The following is a 27,729-nucleotide window of genomic DNA, read 5'->3' on the forward strand; positions in this document are numbered from 1 at the left end:
CTTTTTGCCATCCCGCTCGTGCCATTGACTTTTTTATCTCACCTAAAAATCTTAATTAATTGTAATATATTTATTGGTCAAGCGGACCTTGTGTTCCCGAGTACCCATCGTCAACAAGACAAGAGGATCTTTAGCGTCCTTATCGGACGTTTTGATTCTCAAGATGAGATCTGACGCACTTCTGCATACGACGGAATGGTGTTACCGTCGCAGCATTGGTGTAGAGGTTTCCCAGCCCCTAAGGGCCAGCACAACCACGCTCTCCGCTTGTCCACTCCGAATGGTCGGGCCCGCATTGTGCATCGGGTCGTATGCCGCACGAGAGGGACTAACGGGCCGAAATACATCAGCCCGTCCCCCTCCCCCGCGTACTCACTAGATAGAGAAGGCCACTCTATCTCTCTGAGTATAGAGGCTCCCCCAGCGTAGAAACTTCCGGGAACGCCCCAGCAGCGGTTTAGTTTAAAGTGAATTGCTAACCAACCCATAGATGAGCACCGCCTACGGTAAAGTCCCTTATCGAGCTCAGCCTACACCTGTCACGCGCATTCGACGGACGCCATAAGCTCAGCCTAGATGGTCCGATCCTTCGCTTCCCAAGGGTCACTACCCGCTTCCATTCCCTTACTTACGCATTCGAGGGACTGTAGCATGATCATTACGTCCTCAACGCTTACATGCTGTCGTCCGGTCGCAACGTCTCCCGTGAGGCCGGGGGGTTTTACGTGGGCCATACGCAAGCTTCGCTGAGGTCACAGATAGAAGACAGCCTCTGTCTAAGTTCCCGCCAGGGGCGTCACCACGCACCACCACGAATCCTTTTCAAGTGTAACTAGGGCTGAATTTGAAACTTTTCAGTTACCCCGTGGTACAGATGGCCATACACCCTCCCCCGTTTTTGCAGACAGGATCTAATGCACTGGACCTCGTGTGACTCTGCTAAGGCTAAATTGACCTGACCTAGCTCTTGAGGACACCACCGGGAGCCCAACCTCGGTGAATAGATAGATAGAACCTAGGTGGGTGAATTTCTTGAGGCCTGCCGGACATCTATTGTAAAGTACGAAGCTCGAATTACTGATGGATTGCGTGAAAAGATAGTTTTGACGTCCTAAGTAATTAGTTAGTCATTAGTCTTTGGCCTAAAAGTGCAACTCTCCGAGGGCATCGTTGGCGGAAAGCGTTTGTTTCGTTCTGAGAAACTTCCCATAACTCCGAAGCATTTCAATTATTCGGATGTCGATGATAAATCTCCATCGGCATTTGAAGAAAGTTTCCGCCTCGGGCTTTCAGTGTTCTAAGTCTCGGATTGTTTCCAGCCTTTAATTTGACGTTCACTTAATTCTCGCGAAGAGGGTATCGATTCGGGAAAAAATTTCTCCAAACACAATAACAAGCCATTTCACGCTTAATAAAAATTCTGTTTTATATTTTCACGTAAAATTATGAAGGCCGTGATTCATTGATCGGCGTGCGTGTTATTCGCGGGATGTTCAAACTTCGGTCTTCGTGATGTCCGTTTTTTTAATTGAAAAACTGTCACGAAGTTTTTCCATTCGTCTTGTTTTAACTGAAAGAGTTTTAAAAGGATAGATTTCATCAGTTCTCTAACCATGAAAATAACAATGGAAAAGAGCTCGGTAATCTCATTCTATTTTAAAAATAACACACACATTTACTCCCCGACTCTAGAACAAATACCGGAGGGAACTACGAACATCCCACCATTTAATGGGAAAGTACGAGTTTAGGGAGGAAAAACAAGGGGTGGGTTAAAAAACGCCATTAGGATAAAAAGAGAAAGGGTGGATTAAATGAACAAAGTTTGCCCGGGTGATGGACGAATGAATGTGTGTATTTAGGAAAACAACAATTTCCAAGGGTTGATCCGGACATCGGGGGGTCATCGTCTATCGTCCTAAATGACTATGCACGTTTCGACCAAGGCACAAACAAAATAGCCAGCGGTTCTTCAAAGGGGAAGTACCCCTCTAGTAATTCTGTTTCTATTGTCCTTGAATATTAAATTAACCTCAATCTCCTTTGATTCCTCATGGATTTAATTTCCCTAAACGGTTCACACAACGCGGCACGACAGTTTTTTTGCCATTTTATAAAAAAAAAAAGATGTTTCTCTTAAAGCAATACCTAGGATCGATATCAGGTCACTCTACCGACAGTAAAGGTAAATCGATGACAATTTGTCAACAAATCACTTTCAACAATTTATCATGCTTAAAAACTGTGATGAATTTTGATGAAAGGTTTTTGCCTAGTAATGGCAATAGTTGATTGTACAAATAAGTATGTATTAGCGTGATACTTTAATTAGATAAATTTTTCCTTTTGTAGATTTTCTGTACTATCATAATGTATGAGAAGGAAAATGAGTGAATGATCAGTCGGGGAAAATGGTTTTCCAATGATTTAATAATGGTATTACACACTTAATACACTACAACCATGAACCAAACACAATAGAAACAAGCATGACATTAATACACAACGCACAAAAAGGACGAAAACTAAACATACTGGAGAACCTCGAGATATACAAACAAACTCAAAATCACACACCACCTTCACACCACTAAAAACACTCCATAACAAAAAACGAAAACGTTCAGAAGAACAAAACGTAACCAACACCAGGAAAAAACAAAAAACCAACAACGCACAAATAATAACTGACAACGGAAATAACCGCCACCAAGACCGACCAACGAGCACAAAAACCACGCCCCCTAACGCAACGCCCCCAGCGACAAGCGACGGACGCAACACTATATAAACCCCACTCAGACTAAATGACAGACAGTTTATCACTGAAGATGGCGTAATGTCGAAACGCGTTTGAATAACTCAAACAAAAAACCCGTGAGTGAAGACAGACCCAGTAGTGCCCGTGTGCCGGTTCAACATAAATATAAAATGTTTACCGATGAAAGGAGGCACAATGTGAGAGTAACTATTTTTCGATCTTTTGTTAAAGACAATTGCGAGTTATTATAACCATAGGTGTAAAGATATTTTTCATATTCGGAAAATGTTTAACGGGAGGAATGGCGGTTTTTTGTGAACCAGGCGGATTTACGGAATTAATAAATTCGATACGGGTTTGACGTATCGACGGTTGGTGTGTTACAGCGGCTATAATTCAATAACGAATCCTGTCGATCTCGCTTTATTTTTTTGACGGAATAGTACAGCAATTGAACGATTTTTCATATATCTGCCTGGTCTTTTTAGCCTCAATCTATTCATTTTAGACATAATACCTGCTGGGTTTTTGGTTAAAATCACGCTACTATTTACTGACCAAATTGTAGTAACAATCCTATATTTCATAAGCAATGTTTAAACCAGATTGATGGTATAAAGTTTTAATTATTTTTCTTTACCAAACCAACTAATTACTTGAGTTTAAGATATAATATACAAGGGGGCGTAGGAGACATTTGCACAGCGATCATCACTAGGTTAAAAAAATGCCCATGGTGTTGCGACCCCTCGTTAAATCAAAAATTTATTACCTAAAATATAAATTAATTTAAAATTAAAAAAGAATAAATTTATTTTCAGATTATGATAAGACTTTTTTATCTCAACTAAAAAACCGTAATTAATTGTAATGTGTTAATTGGTCAAGCGGACCACGAAATTAGTGAATTTAATGATTTAAAATGAAGTATACTTCACTAAAGCTCACCGTGGCCATTTCATTTGTCGTCGAGAATCCAATCCGATTACACGACATTTGAAAAATGGCAAAAAGGAGGGAAAATTCAAAAGGTGAGGTTGAGAAGAGAAGTTAGTGTCCGAGTGGATCGAGGTCACGATAGCTCAAGTGGTAGAGCAGCGGCGTATCAAGCTGAAGGTCGTGGGTTCGAATCCCGCTTGTGCCACTGACTTTTTTATCTCACCTAAAAAACTTAACTAATTGTTCTATATGAATTGGTCAAGCGGACCACGAAACTGTATTAGAGGGAGGTAGTTAAATAGATTTATAGACCGATAGGTAGACCGACAGATGTATAAAGAGAAAGAGAAACCGAGAGAGAGAGAGAGAGAGAGAGAGAGAGAGAGAGAGAGAGAGAGAGAGACAGACAGAGACAGACAGAGACAGAGAGAGAGAGAGAGAGAGAGAGAGAGTGAGAGAGAGAGAGTGAGAGAGAGAAAGAGAGAGCGAGATTGAAAAAAAGAAAGATAGATACGTGTTATAGGTACATAAGTAGCTAGATGAATAGATAAAGAGGTAGATGGTTAGATGGATAGATAGATAGATGGGTACATGAACAGATGGATAGAGAGAGTAAGTGTGTGAAAGTGAGAGCACAATATTCCGAAATCTACTTGATATATAAATAGATAGATTAGTTAGTCAGAGAGAAAGAGCGAGAGAGAGAGGAAGAGAGAGAGAGAGAGAGAGAGAATGACTAAAAGAAAGATAAATGATAAATTGTTGCCATATATATAGGTAGTTGGGCAGTTAGAAAAATGGATAGAGATATAAATAGTCTAATAGATACATTAGATAGATACATAGATAGATAGATATAGAGATAGATAGATAGATAGAGAGAGAGAAAAAGAAAGAGAGAGAGAGTGAGAGAGAGTGAGGGAGAGAGGGAGAGAAAGAAAGAAAGAGAGAGAGAGAGAGAGAGAGAGAGAGAGAGAGAGAGAGAGAGTGAGAGCACAATTTTAGGATATATACTTGATATAACGGGAAAGAGAATGAATAAGAGAAAAATTAGGGAAAGATGATGTGTGAATATAAGGAACTGAATGGATAGACGTTTGATAGGTTAGAAATAGAACTGGTGCACTCGGTGACGCATCAATCTAAATGAACAAAAGAGCTGGTGACGTAGAAGAAGTCCACCAGTGCACATATATCATAAGATAATCCCCCTATCCAACACAATCCCACATGGAACACACACAACAAAAAAGGAATAACTGAAGATACTGACAACTCAAACCCAAATCCCCAATGAGTACACACATTAAACTAACACTATCCACGACACTAATTTGACCGAATTGGGCTTAAGGAGTTGGGCTGTGGGGTTCAGCCAAGCCATCCAACATGGAAAGAACGGTTCTTTTCACGACGAGATTATATTAATATACAAAACCTGTTCAACCCTTTTTAAGAATTAATATAATAAAAGTAAACGAGAAAAACTAGGAGAGCTGGAAAGAGAGAAGGAGTATGAGAGTGAGAGAAGGATATTTTAAAATCGTGTTTTGCGACAGTTAAATATAATTTAATAAGGGAAGTTTCATGAAATTGACACGGGCCGCAAATAAGGCCGTGTGTCACGTGGCGGAAACGCGAGCAATTAAGAGCAGTTGTGCCTGGCTCGTTGCTGCTTTTAAACAGAAAGTTTCAGTCGAGGGGGACTGTGAAGAAAAGGAATTGAAGGACAATTACAATTATATCGCCCCTTCTCGTTCTACCCGTTGGAAGAATGCCTAAATGGGGCCTAATGGTGAGCGGTGGATTCTGAAACAATTGTCATTAAGTCGGAGCAGATTTAACTAAAATTTATGAACTTTCAAGTTGGCCCTCAAACTTTTAATGGGTACAAAAGTGGGAGAGTTTTAAATGCAGCGAAAGCAAAAACACCGCCGAGTTTTTATTGACCTTGTTCTTCATAATGGCTCAGAATAGTTAGTTAAGTCTGAATTCAATACAGATTTGGATTTGAATTTATACAGGATCAAAAAGCACATACAACCAGATGTGGAGTTGAGCTTATCACTTCACCCCCCCTGCAATTCCATCTTTTGCAATGTTTAATCAAGTCTAATATTCGTCAGGCCTTGAGACCCACTTCGGGTATTGGTAGCTCAGGATTAGACCTAGGTCTTGTACGTCCAGCCCCCGAGGTTGGGCCCGAAATCTGTCACCAGCTAGGCCAATTTAGTAACCGAAAACATGCAGCATATGCCGGACACATACGCGGACTTTGGCACTAAAGGTGTACGCTTCGCATGGCCTATCCTTAATCGCTTGAGGATGATCCTTTTTCTATGAGTCAGATCATCCGAGATCCAGCTATCGACAGCGCTCTTGTTACTCGAGAGCTTCTCTGCTCTCATACATACCCAAAATGTGGGCACAAAACAATACATGCAACTACTATGTACAATGAAATAACCCTTTTTCTTCCAAGAATTGGAACAGGGTCCCCAAATACTCATTGCCCTGTTCAAGCACAATTCTCACTAAGGGTGGCATTACTACAAGCTCTCGATTTGAAGAATCGGTAAGCTCTCGGTAAGAAATAGCACACTTCAGTTAGGTTGGACTCATCGAGCACGTTTCTCTGCATGCCGGACACATACGCGGACTTTGGCACCCAAGGTGTACACTTCGCATGGGATATCCTTAATCGCTTGAGGATGATCGTTCTTCTATGAGTCAGATCCTCCGAGAGCCAACTATCGACAGCGCTCTTGTTACTCGAGAGCTTCTCTGCTCTCATACATACACAAAATGTGGGCACAAAACAATACATGCAACACTACTATGTACAATGAAATAACCCGTTTTCCTTCAAGAATAGGAACAGGGTCCCCAAATACTCGCTGCCTTGTTCAAGCCCAATTGTCATTAAGGGTGGCATTACTACAAGCTCTCGATTTGTAGCTAAGAAATAGCACACTTCAGTTAGATTGGACTCATCGAGCACGTTTCTCTGCATGCCGGACACATACGCGGGCTATGGCACTCAGGGTGTTCACTTCGCAGGGCCTAACCTTGATCGATTGAGGATGACCCTTCTTCTTTGAGTCTGATGCTCCGAAAGCCACCAATCGACATCGCTCTTGTTACGCAAGAGCTTCTCTGCTCTCATAAATATACACTAGTGGGCTGTCTAGTGTTTCCTCTAAAAGTCGAATCAGGAGACCCACATGCCATGCTCCAACAAAATTCTAATATCGGGTGGCATTACTACAAGCTCTCGATTTGTAGGTAAGAAATAGCACACTTCAGTTAGGTTGGACTCATCGAGCACCTTTCTCTGCATGCCGGACACATACGCGGACTTTGGCACTCAAGGTGTACGCTTCGCATGGGCTATCCTTAATCGCTTGAGGATGATCCATCTTCTATTAGTCAGTTGCTCCGAAAGCCACGTATCGACATCGCTCTTGTTACGCAAGGGCTTCTCTGCTGTCATAAATATACACTAGTGGGTTGTCTAGTGTTTCCTCTAAAAGTCGAAACAGGAGACCCACATACTCGCTGCCATGCTCCAACAAATTTCTCATATCGGGCGGCATTCCTAAAGCTTTCTTTATTAAGCCAAGAAATTGCACTTTTAAACTAGGTGGGACTGTTTGAGCAATCTATCTCTGCATGCCGGACACAAACGCGGGCTTTGGCCCCAAAGGAATTGTCCGTGTGTCAACCTCGTAGGGCCTATCCTTAATCGGGTGATGATGACCCTTCTTCATTCAAAAATCCAAAACATGCGTTCAAATTTTATATTTAATGCTATTTTTGTCCCTTAACAACAAGGCTTTTACATGCCAATAGGTTCGTACAATAACATACAATAATATATGAAATACTGATATATTATTTTAAACGAAAAATCATTGACATATCCTATAGATTTTTTATATTTATTTATTACCGCCTGTACAATTTATACAGGTTATGTAATGAGATGCAATCTTATTTATCATTTGCATATATCTTGAAGGAATCAAGCAACCAATGTCGCTCTCCCAGTTTTCTGAATAGTTATGTACTACACCTAAGAAGGTCCCAGAAGGCCTATCGCTGCTTTAATCGCCTTACTGGGTTGCAGAGGTGAGGAATGTTGGACATATTGAGCTAATGTGTTACGATGTGAGAAAAGTTTTTCATGGAATGTGGAAAATTCGTTCGGGATAATGGTATTGACGAAGGGTTTGGAGGTCATTATGAAAGTATCGGAAATGTACTAAGGAGCGTTGACAATGGTTCTGAGGGCTGGTTTAGAAGGACCTTTGGAAGGTTTGGCAGTGGCCCACAGTTCTACTCCGTATGTCCAATAGGGTCTTATAAAGGGTGAGGTTGGTTTTTTTGAAACGTGTGATCTTCTTGATAATAATTTATACAGTAGTCCCAAGTTTGTTTAATTCTTGTCTTTTAGATCGTATATCTTGATTCCAGGTTAGACAAGAGTCGAGATAGAACCCAAGGTGATGCATGTATATAGTCAGTTTTTGAGAAATCTACGCGTATGAAAGATACTGTCTTGAAGAAAACTTACAGAGAACATTAATAAGGAGACAAAACCTCAAAGAAATAATCGCACGCCCAAGTATAAATTATTTTCAGAATTTATTAAAAAATATAGCCCCCCAAAAAAAACTCGAATGCCAAAAGGTATTAATTTAACAAAGAAAGATGGCACCACGTGTCTTGCCTTGGATATACACCATGCTACTGACAATCCCATAATTTTTGAAGTTCTAGCCAAAATTAATTGTCTCAGGCAGAGCGGTAAGAATGTCAAGTTTGCATGGGTTAAGGCCCATGCCAATTGAATATAATTAGAGATTGGACAGGCTGGCAAAGGAAGCTGCTCACAACCGAAAAGAACGCTTGTTACAAATTCATTACACCGAAATCAAAAATCAATTAAAAAGGGCTCTAGCAGACGAGTGGCAACTAATGTACAAACATTCAAACAAAGGGCTATTTCACAAAAATATTCAACCTAACATTAAGGCATCCTGGTTCAAACAACATGTAAATAAAGAGATGTGCAAAGTTATAGCCAGGCTCAGATCAAACCATGCCATATGTGGTCGATATATGCGTAAAATAAACAGATCTGCTACAGACGTTTGCGAGCTCTGTATAGAACAGTGTTCAATGAAATATTTAATCATGATTTGTTCTAGATATGAGAAGGAATAGAAAAAATTATTTACAGCCTTGCCTGGATACATAGTTACCAATAATAATTATAATAATAATAAGGATAATCCATAGTTACCACACTATATTAGAGTCAAGAAATATATATATATATAGCGAGGTCGTCTCATTTGTAAAATCATCTTAACGTTTAAATAACAAATAATAAAACAAATATTTATTTCAATTTTTCATTTAATTCCCTAGTTTTCGTGGTCGGTGTGACCAATTAATATCTTTCGATTAATTAAGGTTTTTAGTTGAGATAAAAGAGTCAGTGTCATGAGCGGGATTCGAACCCACGATCTTCGGCTAGATACGCCGCGGCTCTACCACTTGAGCAATCATGACTTCGATCTACTCGGACACTAACTTCTCATCTCAACCACACCTTTTGAATTTTCCCTCCTTTTTGCCATTTTTGCTAGAATGCTGCTTGAAAAAATGGCAAAAAAGGAAGGAAAATTCAAAGGCAGGTGTTGAGATGGGAAGTTAGTGTCCGAGTGGATCGAGGTCACGAAACTCAAGTGGTAGAGTAGCGGCGTATTTAGCCGAACGTCGTGGGTTCGAATCCCGCTCGTGACACTGATTTTTTTATCTCAACTAAAAATCTTAATTAATTGAAATATATTAATTGGTTACGCGGACCATGAAAACTAGTGAATTGAATAAGTTAAAATGAAGCATATCTTCACTAAAACTCTCCATGGCAATTTCAATTGTCGCCAAGAATCAAATAGATTACACGACATTTGAAAATGGCAAAAAGGAGGGAAAATTCAAAGGTGGGGTTGAGATGGGAGTGTCCGAGTGGATCGAGGTCACGATAGCTCAAGTGGTGCGTATCTAGCCGAAGGTCGTGGGTTCGAATCACGCTCGTGCCATTGACTTTTTTTCATCTCAACTAAAAACCTTAATTAATTGAAAGATTTTTCATTTAATTTAATTTTTGTTTTAACACTATGTCAAACTTAAAAAGTAAACAATTATTGATTGAAAATTAATACCATATTTGAGGCACGGATAAAAATCCAATGCAAAAAAAATAAATAAATAAAAAAGACACTCAAATTTTTTTATAGTTTATTTCGAATTATGTATCTGTAATTTTGTCGTTAATTAATTACAGCATTCCTATTTTAATGTTAACCAAATAAAACGAGATAAAAAATCGTAAGTTTTTATAAAAATTATTTAATTATGATGGTTAGGAAGAAAATTTATCAAAACACCTGAATAAATTTATGTAAAACAATTAAGTTTACCAAACAATTTATCTCACTGGCACTCTCAACCCGACACGCAAGAATGGCACACTTACGCAGAAAACAAACACTTTGAGTGAGTAGAAATACTTTGAACATAAAAAATATAATTTTTTTCCATTGTATAAATTCACTTCTTTCCATATCCTACATGTATTTGTTAAATGTAAACAATGTTTGTAAATCCCAGGCTCTGAAGATGATTTCAATAAAGATCGAAACGTTGGCATGATAAAGAAAATGTTTTTCTGAAACCTACATCACACCAGACCGCATCTCACGATTTCCGAAGAGTAATGTTTATTTATCTTAAGGAAACATTGCGTTTTAACATTGTATATTGAATATTATGAATGGACGACTGGAATTTTTTTTCAACATTGGAAAATATTTAGATAAATTTACAAATTGAATAAATACTTTTTGTCTTTCTTGGACGTTAGGTGTTTTTTCTGGCTAATAAAGATTTTCAGAGAAAAAAAGAGTAAAGTTTTCCTTTACTTGTGGCACGAGAAACTTAGCAGGGTCGTTTAAGCTAATTCTGGTCGAATCGGGTCCGTTATTTGGGGAAATTCTCCCAAGTTGCTTGCCCCCTTCCTCCGACCGATTTTCTATTCGGATGTTTCCCGAAGTGGAAAGCGCTAGAGTTTGATTCAAACTAATCTTATTTCCCCTTGGGTGAAAGTGGAAAATCGGATAATGTAAAATTTAGAAATGGGATTAGTTAGTTGAAGACATTTGTTCTCGGTGGTAGGCGGAAGACTTAGGGTGGCGTGGGGGCGCCGGGGGCGGAAAGGGGCGCTTGTTAAAAGTTTCCTCATGAGCTGAGTGGGTTGCCGGCGAGAAACAGGGAACGAAGAAATACCAGTTATGGACATTTCTTAATAAAGTGATTCTACAAGACTTAAGGACTAGTTTTCGTTAGTCGCCTCGAATTTGGCGCAACAATAAGTAAATATATATATATACATATAATAAATATTTTATAAATATAAGCTATTGAGCAAATATAGCACACTAGCAGGAAAAGTGACATAACTCAACAAAAGAAAATTTTATAGGAGAGACAAAGAGAAGTTTACTTTTTTTGAGTTATGTGATAAGTACACGGCATAATAAAAACTGTCATAAACCATCAATATTGTCTTTCGTTTCTCCAAGACTTACGGTAAATCAAAAACCTTTAAAAATTTAGCGGAACTACCCCTAAAAAACTACTCCTTTTTGAGTTGACACTTTTCTGGCGTTTATTGGCTCTCGGTAATATAAGTTTGTTTGCTTTAACGATAATGGTGGTCGGTGAATGATTTATTCATGATGATGAATTTTTCTGTCTAACTGACAACATACAAAACTAACAAACGATCATAGATATCCATGTAGTAAGTTTTACTAAGATCATTTTCGACCCAAATGTTCCTAACTGTAGTGAAAAAATTAATTATTGAAATAAAGGTTTTTTGACTATTAAAAATAATTAATCTTTATGTAAGGTATTGGTTGAAATAAAAAAAGGCAGTGTGACGAGCGGGATTCGAACCCACGACCATCAGCTAAAAGCCGCTCCTTTTGAGCTATCGTGACTTCGATCCTCAAACAATTCCATCCCTAAACAATCGTGACTTCCATCCACTCGGACACCACCTCCCCATCTGAACCTACCTTGAAAAATGGCAAAAGAGAGGTAAAATTCGAAAGGTTGCTGGTTGAAATGGGGAGTTTGTGTCCGAGTGGAGGGAAGTCACGATAGCTAAAGTGGTAGAGCAGCGGCGTATTTAGCCGAAGATCGTGGGTTCGAATCCCGCTCGTGCACTAGCTTTTTCATTTCAACCAAAACCTTATATAAAAATATGTTTATGTTTGTTTTGTTCTATGTGTAATATTGCGTGTTGAGAGTGCCCACAAGAATAGCACACAATACGACACACAAGAATAACACATCTACACGGAAAACAAACACTTTGAGCCCTGAAGATGCTCTCAATAAACATCGAAACGTTGGCACGACAAAGAAAATGTTTTTCTAAAACCTACGTCACACCAGACCGCATCTCCCGATCTCCATAAAATCCTTGCCTGAAATATTATCAATCTTCAACAGCTGCCAAAAAATTTACATCCGAGAAGGAAAAGAATGGGTACATTCCATACCAAGATGTAAAAGTGGTAAGATATCAGGATGGATATATTTATACAGACTGGCACAGAAAAAAATATACGGACAGATATTTCAATTTTAAATCTGCACACCACTTCAGTTTAAAGATAAATTGTGGCCTCAATTTGATTTTTAGTGTGCTGACAATCCGCAATGAACGGTACTGGGAAGGGAATGAAAAGAAAATAATAAATATATTGCATAAAAATAATTACCCAAAATCTCTATGAATCTACCTTATTCATCTATTCATAAAAGAAAAATCCACCTAGTCCGGATATTATCAGAGGAACACAACATAGTACTATCAAAAATAACTTATCGGTATAGCGATCTATAAAAACATTAACTTATATACCTAAAATTTCGGAAAAACCAAAAAGGATGTTTACTAAATCTGCTCCGAATATTCTGATAACTTAAGATATTGTAACAAAATATCCCATTTACACCGAAACATGAAAAGTAAAGAAAAGATAGAAAACCAAGCACAGGCAATCTACAAGATAAATTGAAAAAAATTGTGTGTATTAGGAGAAAAAGACTGGGTGTCTGAATAGGACAACATAAACAAGATTGCAAAAATCAAAGTAAACAAGGTATTAAATTAATTAAGGTTTTTAGTTGAGATAAAAAAGTCAATGGAACGAGCGGGATTCGATCACACGGCTTGATACGCCGCTGCTCTACCACTTGAGCTATCGTGAACTCGATCCACTCGGACACTAACTTCTCATCTCAACCCCACCTTTTGAATTTTCCCTGCTTTTTGAAAAATGGCAAAAAGGAGGGAAAATTCAAATGCGGTTGAGATGGGAAGTTAGTGTCCGAGTGGATCGAGGTCACGATAGCTCAAGTGGTAGAGCAGCGGCGTATCAAGCCGAAGATCGTGGGTTCGAATCCTGCTCGTGCCATTGAATTTTTTATCTCAACTAAAACCTTAATTAATTGAATATATTAATTGGTCAAGCGGAACACGAAATTAGTGGAAGTATACAAGGTACATGACTATCACATCATGTCCATGAATCAAAACACCTACCCGATTTAAAAAATACAAAATATTGGACAAGGAAACTGTGTCAAGCAAACGAAAGTTTAAAGAAAAGTTATACATAAAAACAACTGTAATATATAGATAGACAAGATGGGTATAAGTAATATTTATGAGAATATAATTGACTATAAAAAAAAACAGAAAAAGGTATGCCAGATATGATCCATCTTTTCACTTTATGTTCAATAATTAAATGTTGGAATGGAATTTTATCGTTTCCTAAGGTTCGCCGATATTTTATTTTATTTATTAAATTAACCACATTGGTGAAAAATCATTTATCTAATAGTTTTTTTAGTATTTTTGATATTTCATTTGTTGTTTTATGTGTTATTTACTTATTATCAAGGATTTATAAACATCTACATATGTACCTGATGAATTGTAAACTAACTCAGAATGAGGCCAATATTGTGACTTGTCAATTCGACCACAGATATTTTTTTTATATTGATTATTTGCAGATCGTGATATGTGGTCTGGCGTGACGTCGGTTTTAGAAAAATGTTTTATCGTGCCAACGTTTCGATCTTCATTGAGATCATCTTCAGGGCTCAAAGTGTTTGTTGTCCGTGTAGATGTGTGATTTTTGTGTGTCGAATGACACATCTACTCGGAAAATAAACACTTTGATCCCTGAAGATGATCTCAATAAAGATCGAAACGTTGGCCGGATAAAGAAAATGTTTTTCTAAACCTACGTCACACCAGATCGCATTTCACGATCTGCAAATAATCATTAACTAACGGTCCCACACATTATATATTTTTTCGTATTAGGGCCTGAAGATGCTGACAAATTAAAGAAAAACTTGGCATGAAGTTTGGAGTTTTTAGATTTCTGTGATCCTGATTATCACACAAACAAATGTATACAAGGTCTATCCATCTCGTAACAATATTTTAAAAAAACACCGTCCGAATTTGGATCGTATCTCTGAGGACGATTCGCGGTTAGACGAGAGTCTACGGATTGGGTGAAAAGTGAGTGGATTGGCTAGACTCCAGACACGGTAGGATGGGACCGAGTTGGAGGAAGAGAGACCGAGTGTATGTGGTATCTGGTAATTTCCACATCCGTGCGGAAACGCCGGCGGTTTCAAAGTAAAACTTTCACCCCTTCGCACTTTAAGCGACACTTGTTAATGCCACTTTCCCGATGCGGAAACCTTCTAATCAAACAGTTTCTTCGCGCTTTCGAGAAATTACACCAAACCGTGAGACGGTGTTGAAATAGAAATATTTTTTATAAGTGTCATTGGCTTTAAGAGTAGCATCAGGACAACAGTAATAAGATTGAACTGATTTACAAGTTTTGGCACTTCTAGCTTTGCGAACTCAGTGAGTTACGAAATTAAAATAATTTGATTTCTTCATCTTCCATCATCGCAGCCAGACCACTTTCTCCAATAGTGTCTCATCAGACGCGAATTTTATTTTCAGACTTTCTCGATACGATTATTAAGCAAAAATCAAATCAAACACTAATACACAAATTCCAATAGAATATTTCTCAAAATTAACAATATTTCCACAAAAGAGTGAAAGTTTTTTATTAATTATTGAATGTTTGCTTTAAGATATAATAAACTTTAATTAGAAAAAAAGATTTTAACAACTGAACGATGAATTCAGCACTTCAGCACTTGCTTTGCGAATAAATTAAAAAATATTACAGTATGTACATGAAAAACTTTTTTTGGTGGGGAGAGTCAGAAATTCCAAGGAAACGGTCCTACAAGGGGACATTCTTGGTCCTATCTTTTGTATAATATACTGCTGATCTACACACTAACACGACCTACTGGTATGATAACGAATTTTGTCCTCTAATTCGAATCCTAACCAAGATACCTCCACATCCATGAACACCTTGAGCTTATCGAATATTGGTGCAATAACTGGAGAACTGAATGGAGAAAAATGTACTCAGCGAACATTCACATTGAAAAAACGGTCTTGCCCTACAATTTACATCAGCAACAACCTTCTGCCATTCAAGTGTCGTGGACGCAGACTGTCGTGGAATCCTCACAGAAGACTTAAATTAACAAACGACTTGGACAACTACGAAGTCCTTATTCAAGAGTTACTGAGACCACTTTGGACTTCTATATACCCTGTGCGGTTTTGCCAAGCCATGCAACATCCATCGTATCAAATCCTTCCAATCAAAACACCTTAGACAAATCGTTAAAGATCCTTACAACATTATTCACTTCTATAACGACCTCAACATTTCAAAAGTTTTACACCAACTCTTGATCCATCCTAACCCTACTGCTGGAGGGCCATCTCTAAAGATTTTCATCCCGAGAACCCGCTGTGTCGCCTTAATAAACGATGGTTTCGAGACCTCCTTGCTTTTCAATTTCTTACAATGAGTATCCGTATTGGTATGTGTCTGAGTGCAGCGCTGGCATTAGTTTAGTATTGTGACCGTGTGAAAACAAGTATGGTATGGTACGGAAATAAGGATACAAGGAAACGGAGTTTGTGCTCAGCAGGCATTGCCTGGCTTATTGTACCTTCCTCGTTCCCTAGTTCAGTGCAATAGACTCAATCATACTTCTAGAAGTATCAGGTCATTGGCTGCCACAATTTCATTAGATTTTTTTCGTATGCTAGGTTAAATCTCCGATGAGCTGTTGCTTCGCATTCGAAAATGATATGGGTGGCTGTTTCCTCCTCCTCATTGCATAATCTGAAGATGGGATCATCGTTGTATATGCCCATGCTTTGAAGATGTTTCTTCAGATGCCACTGACCTGTTAGTATTCTTATTACTCCTCTGGGTCAAGCCCTCTCCATTTGCAGCAGTAAGTTTGCCAGTTTAGGTGAGGGTGTTTCATTATAAGTTTACGGTGTCTAGCGCCGCTAGAGTTTATCCACTCTTTTGTATTGTTTGGATTCATGCAACGATGAAGGATTCTATATTTGTTTTTGTTATCCCAAGTGGTGGTCTTACAGACCCTCCTCTGGCCAGGATGTCTGTTTTCTCGTTTATACCGTGACAATATCATCTGCATAGCCTTGGGTGTAGATTCCGCTTTCATTTATTTTGCTTACGAGGTCATCCACTACCACATTCCACAACAATGGCTCCTTGCGGACACCCTCTCCCCACCGCTGCTTCTAATTTTTCGCCGAACATGGAGGCCTGCACTTTTGTCATTGATTCTGTCCTTCTGAAGCAGTTTTTGCCAGTTCCTCGGTGTTTGAATGATGTAACAATTGGTTCAAAAGGAGTATTGTCTAATGCTCCTTCAGTGTTCAAGAAGGTTCCTAATATTATTTTTTGTTTGTTCAGTGAATCCTCTATTTGTAGCTTAATTGGTGTAGATTTTCCTTTCTGATAGGCAGTTGATATTTATGAAGAGGTTTTTCTTTTATAGAGTTGCCTCTATCTCCCAGAGTATTGGGGCTTCTCCAGCGTAGAAACTACCGGATCCGCTCCGGCCGAGGTTTTGTTTAAAGTGGAATTGCTAACCACCCTCCAGAGGAGACCGCCTACGGTAAAAGTCTTCTATCGAACTCAGCCAGTAACCGATTCACTACCCGTTCCCATCCGCTACTGCTCATGCATTCTAGGAACTTTTCAGCGTAATCGTAGCGTCTTAAACGCTTATACCCTGCCGTCCGATCCGCCGTATTCCGTGAGGCCGGGTTTATAACGATGGTCATACGCAAGTTTCGTGCGAAGGTCGCAGATAAAAGACAGCCTCTTCTCTAAGTTCCCGCCAGGGACGTCACCACGAACCACTACGAGTCCATTCCCAGTGTAACAGGGGCTGAACCTTGGAACATTTCTGTTACCCCCCTAGTAAAGATGGTTATGCACCCTCCCCCGTCTATGCAGACAGAATCTGGTACCCTAACCCTCATGTGCCTCTGATAAGACACCCGCCGCCCATGCCGACTCGAGGCCGACACGAGAACAGCTTAGAGAGGTTGCCACGCCCTCTGGGCTACACCATTATTTTGCGCTCTGACACCCCCCTTGTAGACAAGAGTTGGGAGGGGTCACAGGGAACAATGAAGAAACTTGAAGTGAGAGAGGGAAGTGGATGAGGACACCAGGTACACCTTTCTTGGGCCCCGAACCTTAACCACATTGTACCACCCGTCGTCGGCGTCGTAGTTTTTGGTTATTATAAATGTTATGTTATTTGAATACAACTTAATTTTATAAGAAACTTACCGGCGGGAGAGCTGACGAATTCCACAAACAAGTCTTCGCTGGTCCCGATGATGGAGTAGGGAAATTTCCCCATTCCGCAGAACGTTCCTATGACGGGGTACGAGGCGTCTTTACCGTCGTAAATCTTGATGTAGTCGTACGGGCAGTGTTCGGCTCCTGATAACAAAATACAACAATTAGTACAATGATTGAGCGCAGTATCTTTTTTATTAAAAAAACAAAACAAACAAAAAAACTGGAGTTGGCAACAGCAGAGTCATACTAATACCTGGGAGCCCGTGCCCATTTGGAAGTACTCTTGGTTCCTGTTAATTCAAGGTCGATCAGATTCAAACCCTGAATGCTTAAATCACCGTGTCAACATTCTAACCGTCGCGGCCATTTTCATTTTTCGTATCAAACTTAAAAAGAAAAATAGCACAAAGTTGCCCCGTTGTTTGGAAATATTGTTTCTTGGACGCCATGTGTGATCAATGCCCCAGAAAAAATCTCGGAATATATTTTATTGCAGCCCATGGCATTGTACAAGAAATTGGCAGTCATTTTATCGCATTCTCAGTCCGCTAAAATAGCTGAAATGTTTTTAAATTCGTTTATATTTTTAGTGCATTTGGTGTTCGTTCTGTTAGAAAGTTTATTATTTCTGCAGTCTGGTATTTCTGGAAGTTAAGATTAGACAATCCAGAGGTGATGGTGGGAACCGAACCCAAGACCGGGATACTACTACTACTACTACTACTACTACAACTAGCCGACAGTCTGACGTCTTAACTAAAGATTTTATATTAAATGGTTTATATTAGTACATTTCCAAGTTTTTGACCCGTCTGCCCGGTCTGTCTCCGCATTCATACATTATGGAGTATATGATCTTTTTGTCTGGTATTTTCGTCAATGTTTTGGCTTTGTAGTTTTCCGATTGCGTTAGTGGCCTACAGCGATTTATAATGCTTAATTTTAAAGTACAACGTACGTTATATTTTACTCATTGATTTACAACAATCTGGTAATCGGTTCGTAAGGTAAGTAACGTTGTTCGAATTATACATTTCATATTGCCAGTTGTATGCGTGTTCTTCTTACACGTCTAATTTGATGTCTAATATGTTAGTAAAAAGTTACCTTCTGCCTTGCCGTAGAGGGAAAAATCGAAAGGTTTTATAAAAACATACCGCGGTTTGAAATATCCCACGAGACAGTTCTTATAAGACTGAAAGTATTGCTGCTGCCTTCGAGCTGTATAACACTCAACGGGGAAAGAATGGCCTCGCTAACATAGAGTGATATTTTTTCCGTATGAAGTTAAACATACTTTTTATCCAGGTCCGTCATCATTCTTCTGCAATTCTCCCCTGACGTTTTCCCTGGGGTACGACAGCCTTTAAATTATTCGGTTAGGCCAATTTGTCGTTGAAGCAACGTGACTCAAAACCATTAGAATATTTCAAATGTATAGACTTCAAAATGTATAGAGATAAATAATATTGCAAAAGTTTTAGTTTATGTTATAATGAGTGGTGATTAGTGACCGTTAATCGCTATTTATTTAGAAATCGTGAGATGCGGTCTGGTGTGATGTAGGTTTCAGAAAAATATTTTCTTTATCGTGCCAACGTTTCGATCTTTATTGAAATATATTCGAAATACTTTGATTGAATATATAAAATATATTTAGCATTGTATAAATTCACTTTTCCACATCCAAAATGTAATTGTTATATGTAAACAATGTTTGTAAATCCCAGGCCCTGAAGATGATCTCAATAAAGATCGAAACGTTGGCACGATACAGAAAATGTTTTTCTGAAACCTACATCACACCAGACCGCATCTCACGATTTCTAAATATTTATGTGTTATGTCGACTCGGGTAGGCTTCGAAACAATTTATTTTCTTTAGAGGGGGGGATCGATTAAGAATTATAAAAATCCTTTCCTCCACCGCGACCTAAATACATCTATTGTGGAACCCACATAAATTACAGCCATACCTTGCAAATTGTACTTTTTACTATAAGACTTTCCTTGGTGTCTCTCAGCGCACCAGTGGGCATTGCCTTCACCATGTGGCTGTAACCCGGCTGATTCTTCACATTCACGAAGGATGTATTGATGCAGATATGTGCTGATGTCTCTGGTTACTTCCGGTGCGCCAAGTATTGGTTTTGGCCACATGGATGAAAGGGTTGCCTATTTCTTTGACAAGTTGGTTAATTTGTTCATTTCCTTTTATATTTCATGTCCGGGTACCAATTTTCAGTTGAACTTCTAGTTGTCACATAGTTATTAGAGAATTTAGACACTCCCAGATAAGTTTGAAATTGAAAGCATACTCATTTAGTGCCTATATGGCTCCCTGGCTGTCTCAGAGTATGTAAATGCTCTTTCATATTTTTTCTTTATTAGTTAGCCCAAAGTGCTTAGCCAAGGTATTAGGCCCTGTTACCTCTACACCTTATCTTTTATTCCATCTTTGATCCATCTTTAAGTATGTTTTGCTTACCTTGAGTCCTAAAAAAAAATACCCAATTTCAAGTTATCAATTTTAACAACACAACACTAAATGAAACTTCTTTTCAATTAAATAAGGTTTTGGTTGAGATAAAAAAGTCCGTGTTACAAGCGGGATTCGAACCAACGACCTTCGTCTAAATACGCCGCTACTCTACAATTTGAGCTATCGTGATTTCGATCCAATCGAACACCAATTTCCCATCTCAACCCCAGCTTTTGAATTTTCCATCCTTTTTCACCTAATAAAATGACATTTGAAAAATGGCAAAAGGAGGTAAAATTCAAAACGTGGAGTTGAGATGGGAAGTTAGTGCCCGAGTCGATCGAAGTAACGATAGCTCAGGCGGTAGAGCTGCCGCGTATTTCGCAGAAGGTCGTGGGTTCGAATCCCGCTTGTGACATTGACTTATTTACCTCAACCGAAACCTTATTTAATTGACAAGAATTTATTTGGTCAAGCGGACCACGACAGCTAATAAAAACCAAATGAAAATGTTTAAAAATGTTTATTACCGCCGGAGTAATTAATTGATTTTATTACATATATCGTAACGTTGGAAAATTTTTCATAGACCTGTGCGTAGACTTGGGCACGGCAGTGAACCCAGATCGCTGTTCCTGTACCTTAGGGCTATTACGGATTTTTAAATATAAATAATATTCACTAGTTTTCGTGGTCCGCTTGACCAATTAATATCTTTCATTTAATTGAGGTTTTTAGTTGAGGTAAAAAAGTCAGTGTCACGAGCGGGATTCGAACCCACGACCTTCGGCTAAATACGCCACTATTCTACCACTTGAGATATCGTGACCTCGATCCACTCGGACAGTAACTTCCCATCTCAACACCTCCCTTTGAATTTTCCCTACTTTTTTGCAATGTTGTTCAAGCAGCGGCGTATCAAGCTGAAGATCGTGGGTTCGAATCCCGCTCGAGACACTGACTTTTTTATCTCAACTAAAAACCTTAATTAATTGAAAGATAATAATTGGTCAAGCGGACCACGAAACTAGTGATTGTATGTTTATTTATTAGAATGAGCGTAATTTATTTGTATGGAAGAAAGGGGTAGTTTATCCCCGCCGGGGGAATGTCGACTACTCTGGGTAGTGTGTGACTTAAGGAGAGTAAAAGTTATTTATTAGCGAGAATGGAGTTGGAACCGCCCCGAGGAATATCGAGTACTCTAGGAGAGTGAATGTGACCAGATTTCTATGTTTGTATCGGGGTTGTATTTATGTTAATTTATTGTAATGAATGTAATTTATTAGCGTGAAAGGAAGGGGTTGCTTATAACCCCGGGCCGAGGAATTTCGAGTACTCTGGGAGAGCGAATGTAACCAGACTTCTATGTTTGTGGTGATGTATGTACAGGGTGGTACAGGGTTGAAAGTTAATACTGCCTTCCTGGATTCGTTAAATAAAACTGAGTTCAGGCCCACCAGAACGATGTTTTTATTTTGCCATTTTCCTGAGATATTAACATTTTTGTGGTTTTAATCTAAAATCTGATTTTTTTGCAGAAAATCGTAATTTATCAATTCCAAATACAAATCTACACTTTATTTCGCAAACTTAATTGAATTTTCCGCATGATGATATTTTCGTTGAAAAATTCGCGCTTCCGAATAGACAGTGGCCGCTGAAAAAAATAACAATCGGCAAAACCCATGTTGTCTTCTTTAAATAACCAATTGTGCTTCGTGCAATGACTTTTCAATCAAAATTTTCGGGGTTTTCGTCAAAGTTATCTTATCTTATAAGTAATCAAGGACAACTTGGAACTTTTATATTTTTTAAAACTTTTCTTAGTGAAATCTCCTTTGCGAGTAGAAAAGGTTTTTAGTTGAGATAAGAAAGTCAATGGCACGAGCGGGATTCGAACCCACGATCTTCGGCTTGATACGCCGCTGCTCTACCAATTGAGCTATCGTGATCTCGATCCACTCGGACACCAACTTCCCATCTCAACCCCACCTTATGAGTTTTCCCTCCTTTTTGCCACTTTTGGAGTGGATCGACGTCACGATAGCTCAAGTGGTAAAGCAGCGGCGTATCAAGCCGAAGATCGTGGGTTCGAATCCCGCTCGTCCCATTGACTTTCTTTATCTTAACTAAAAACCTTAATTAATTGTAATATATTAATTGGTCAAGCGGACCACAAAATTAGTGAATTTAACTGCTTTGCAAGGTTGAAAAATATGATTTCGAACCCAAGGAAAACAGCAACCCAAGAGCATAAAAATATTTTTTAATAAAAACATTTATTAGTTTGTAACAAAAATCAGATACATTCTTCTATTCTTCTTGATAAAGTGTACATAATTAAAGAAAAATTTCAATGAAAATGAAACTTCATGAAATTATGCATTTTTGCAAATTAACTGTTGTGATTGTTGGAAATGCTTTTTTTCTTATTGAATACACAAGGAAGTTGACTGCTTCGAGGACTTTTCCCCTTCTTTTCATCATTTTAATGCAAGTAATTTTATCTATGAGCCCTTCTTTTGATGAGTGTGTTGTACACTTTTCAAAGTTCTTCATATGCAAAAATCAAGTGGAGTCGAATCATGGCTCCTGGCTGGCCATGCTTCAGGAAGAATGTATCAAATTTAATGTAACCACCTTGGCAGTATTGACATTTAACCCTGTACCACCCTGTATATGTATAGTAAGTTTTATTCTGCAGTTGAATACCTTGGGTAGAAAGGAGAGGCTGGGATTTTAAAAAATTGACTTACTTTTCATATAAAAACAGAGAGAGTCAGTAACAAATCAAGAGGGTCAAATGGCTGCAGGCTGTAAAATTATTATGAAAGACCCCAAAAAAAAAAAAAAATATATAAAAAAATTTAGGAAAACACACTAGGACCTCAGGTATTTAATAAGTTTCCTTCACTACAATATTAAATATTTTTGATTGAGATGAGTCAAAAGTATTTTTATTCATGCTGGACTGATTTACAAGAAAAATAACGCAGAAACATCAATGGATTTCGATGATCAAATTTTTCGGTTAAATTTTGACTAAATAATAAGGTTATTATTATTTTCACGGGCTGTAATAGAAATCACTTCCTGCTAAATTGATTTTCTCGTTCATACGGTCAAAGGATGCAAAATGTAATACGGAGACGTTTCCCAGCTCTTCTCGACTTTCATAAAAGCGTAAGGGCCAATTATGAATTCGCCATGAGGTTTGCTCTGCGCCGCATCTCTCCTGAGGCTGGAAGTCAAAGTACGTGTCGCAGAGGGATTCCATTAATATACATAAGAGGGATAAAAAAAAAGTCGCCCACCTCCACCGTGAGGGCGGGACGAAAAACCCAGGAGAGGTGAGTTTGGGGTACTTAGGCTCTAAAAGCCTTCCTCGAACCCATTATGTGCCACATGTTGGGCAAATACAATTTTCTACGGCTCTGGAAACATCGGCTGACGCACCCTATACCGCTTGAATAAACAAAAAAAATTACACTCGCTTCAATTTATTTTAAGGAATAAAAAATATATTTTTAAAGAACTACTTTTCGATTTCGTTTTCTGATTTTTCTCATCGTTTTCTAACCTGTTAATATTATAACCTAATGTATCCAGGCATACTTTTTACATTTAAGAGCTCCATACTCTCTCATTATTAAATTTTATTGAAATCCTACCTAACTGATCGCTGTTTGAGAGTGAGGTGCGGTAATGAATTGTCGGAAGTCAAGCAGATACAGGCCGATGTACCGCAAGGGAGTATCCTTGTTCCTACTCTTTATATCATTTATACTGCTGGCCTACCAATACATCCTGACACTATTATCATCACCTACGCTGACGACACCGCAATCCTATCCTCTAACTCGAATCCTGTCCAAGCTACCTCCAACGTCCAGGAACACTAATTCACTACTTTCGTGGTCCGCTTGACCAATTAATACATGACAATTAATTAAGGTATTCAGTTGAGACGAAAAAAAGTTAATGGCACGAGAGGGATTCGAACCCACGACCTTCGGCTAGATACGCCGCTGATCTACCACCTGTGCTATCGTGACCTCGATCCACTCGGACATCAACTCCCCATCTCAACCCCACCTTATGAGTTTTCCCTCCTTTTGCCATTTTTTGAATGCCATTGTGGATCGAGGTCACGATAGCTAAGTTGGTTGAGCAGCGGCGTATCTAGCCGAAGGTCGTGGGTTCGAATCCCTCTCGTGCCATTAACTTTTTTTCGTCTCAACAAAAAACCTTAATTAATTGTCCAGGAACACGTTGAGCTTATCGAAGACTGGTGTAAAAAATGGAGAACAAGACTGAAACAAGAAAAATGCACTCGGTGTACTGTTACGCTGAAAAAGCATTCTTGCCTTCCATTGTACATCAACTACAAAGAGATACCAGTTTCCTCTCAAGTCAAATACTTGGGACTATATCTAGACAGCAGACTGACGTAAAATCCCCACAACAAAAACAACCAATGACTTGGACTACAACGAAGACTTCTAAGACCGAAATCGACTTTGACAAGACAAAGCTAGATGTAGATGTAGATGTAATATTTCAGGGTATGGTATACTGCGCCCTTTGAGAGCTATTGTATCCCCGTTCTCTGCCTAAAGCACATCTTCTTGATTAAGAGAGAAACTTGATTAATAGGCCCGGTTTTAGTGGTTGAAGCTCTTCTATGGTTACATTGTACATCCCAAAATACTTCCTCCGGCGGGCTAATGTAGCTCCGCAGTTTGTTTGTAAGTGTGTTGGTGTCTCTTCTGCTTCCTTGCAGAATCTACATGTGCCATCTTGGATTGTTCCAATTTTCTTTAGGTGTCCATTTAATCTACAGTGTCCTGTTAGGAATCCTGTTAGGATTCGCAGTCTGTTCCTGCTTCCTTTGACACATTTTGTGATTTCTTTCTTGCCAAAATTGGTTACAAAATTCTTGGATTGCCTATGTCCAATGAGTGAATTCCATTGTTCCTTCATTTTCTTTTTGTCCTTCTGTCTGAAATGTTCGTTAATAGTGTGGATTCCAATTCCACAGAAGGCTTCGGGTCCTATCAGCGGTGTGGCAGCCCCTTTCCTTGCAAGGGTGTCCGCTTTCTCATTGCCTTCTACTCCCATGTGTCCTGGGATCCAGTAAAGGCTGACTTTATTCTGCATACCTAGTGTGTTTAATTTGTTTTTGCAGTTCAGCACCATCCTTGAACTAATGATGCTTGAGCTTAGTGCTTTGATGGCTGCTTGACTATCTGATATGATAGCTATATTCTTGTTTTTGTATCCTTTACATAGGTTGAATTAGATACATCTTTCAATTGCGTGAATCTCAGCATGGGTTCTGAGTATTTGGTTCCGGGTCCGAATACTTCTGCCCCCGTACCTTCTTGTGTTCTAGATCCATCTGTGTACCAAAGGATGGTGCCATTTTTAAAGGAGTTATTTCCCTTTCCTTCCCATTCCTTTTTGACCCAGATGTATTTGGAATTTTTGGTTAAATTCAAACATCCTGTTCATGTCATCTCTTGGAGCCATGAGTGATGGATGGTTCTTCCACAGTTTGTTTCTGTCTCTCCAATTCAGTTTTATTCCTGTTGGAGGTTTCTCTCTGATAAAGTTGATTATGGTTTTCTGTGCTGTCCTTTCTACCATGTGATGTAGTGAGATTAGTTAGTAGATTAGATTACCTCCGAAAATACTGCTGAGATGGAGGTTGACCAGGTCATCCTGGAGACCCGGACCCCTCCTGCTCTACAGACGGAGCCAAGAGTGCTCACTGAGGAGGAGCTATTGGGAGAGGAGGCACCTCCTCCTCCCCCAAAAGAATAACCATACATGAAGGAAATGAGAATGGCCCAGGTGAACATCCACCACGCTAAACCTGCCTCGGCAGTAATAGCTAGGATGTTCACTGCGCAACATCTATGGGAAGTTTTCATCCAGGAACCCTGGCAGTGGAAAGGACAAATTATAGGTTTGTCCTGTAAAGACGTAAGACTGTATGGGATTCCAGACAGGAAAATCCCCGTGCATGTATACTGATTAGGAAAAACACTAATTATCTCTGTCTCTCAGAATTTATGACTGGAGATTTAGTTCCCATCAAGGTAGAAATACCAATCGATGGGAAGAAACAAGAAGCAGTAGTAGCATCGGCATACTTCCCAGGAGAAGAGGAACACCTTCCCCCTGATGAGCCACGAATGCTAGCCAGCTACTGCAGCAAGAAGAATCTCCCCTTGCTGGTGGGATGTGATGCCAACGCACATCATCAAAATTGGGGAAGCACCAACAACAACAAGACAAAGCTAACACTGCACAAGACTTTACTAGGACTAATATGGACCCACGGAGTAGAACTGTGGGGTACTGCTAAACCTTCCAATATCCAGCGCATGCAGTCCTTCCAATCGAAAATACTTAAACTTAGTCAAAGCTTATTATGTTACTATGTTCCCTATCTACAAAGACCTCAACGAACTAATCCGGTTCAGATTCCAAACCTTCCACAACAACCTTTCCAATCTTCCTAGCCATACTCTAGCCCTCTCCACTCCCATCCAGAAAACCCGCCACGTCGCCTCAACCGACGGTGGACTTCCTTGACACCTTCATACACACAGAGTGTCAGCATTGGCTGGCTCCTCAAAGAAGGTGTTCTACCTGCAGTACTGTGTTGTGGGAATCATGTGTACTTACTTGTATAGTATACGATCATGTATAGGTAACAAATAAATTAAAAAAAAATATTGTAAGCGGACGACGTCTTGTGTAGAGGAAGGTAAGGTTCCAGAATTCAATAAACCAGAGAGCATATTCAGTAACATTTATTGTATACAATTCCTTCTCTTAACGGTACCTAAACCACAGGATCTAATTAATCTACAAGTCAGCCACAACTCTAAATCTGGGATGAGTCTATCAACAAAGGGACTTACCCGAAACGAGCTCGCCACGATCAGTGTCCACAGCATCTCTTCTCTCGACCTCTGACTTGGCTCGATTGGTCGCAACGGCTGATTCTCGCTGGCTCTGCCTAGCTGAGTCCTCTTGTTGAATCCCAGACGGAGTGTGGCTGCTTCTCTCCCGGTCCTTGGTCTTGACTACCTGGTGTGAGTCTCGGATTTTGACACAGGCAAGTCTTCCGAGGTGACTCCTGAGAGAGAGTCCCTGGTCTTGACTGCCTGGGGTGAGTCTCAGATTTTGACTGACTGGGGTGAGTCTCGGATTTTGACTCAGGCAAGTCTTCCGAGGTGACTCCTGAGAGAGAGTCCCTGGTCTTGACTGCCTGGGGTGAGTCTCGGATTTTGACTGACTGGGGTGAGTCTCGAATTTTGACTCAGGCAAGTCTTCCGAGGTGACTCCTGAGAGAGAGTCCCTGGTCTTGACTGCCTGGGGTGAGTCTCGGATTTTGACTGACTGGGGTGAGTCTCGAATTTTGACTCAGGCAAGTCTTCCGAGGTGACTCCTGAGAGAGAGTCCCTGGTCTTGACTGCCTGGGATGAGTCTTGTATCTTGACTGCCTTTTGATTTTCCAGTCATCCCTTTTATACCGGGTCTCTCTCGGAGTAGGGGTGGAAAGGAAACTCAAAAGTCTGGGGAATTCTCACGCCGCGGGTGGG

The 27,729-nt window shown here is 39.5% G+C and overlaps 1 protein-coding gene across 2 annotated transcripts in view; it reads right to left on the minus strand.

Moving 5' to 3' along the window:
- LOC106665815 overlaps positions 1–27,729 on the minus strand; it is a 115,272-nt gene that overhangs the window by 32,775 nt on the left and 54,768 nt on the right. For both annotated transcript variants that reach the window (XM_024229909.1, XM_014392557.2), the window contains exon 4: positions 17,611–17,766. In XM_024229909.1, the coding sequence (XP_024085677.1) occupies positions 17,611–17,766 (156 nt within the window). The remainder of the gene's footprint in view (positions 1–17,610; positions 17,767–27,729) is intronic.

Source organism: Cimex lectularius, unplaced genomic scaffold (genome assembly GCF_000648675.2).
Source record: "Cimex lectularius strain Harlan isolate CLEC.00 unplaced genomic scaffold, Clec_2.1 scaffold250, whole genome shotgun sequence".
Lineage (NCBI taxonomy): Eukaryota > Metazoa > Arthropoda > Insecta > Hemiptera > Cimicidae > Cimex > Cimex lectularius.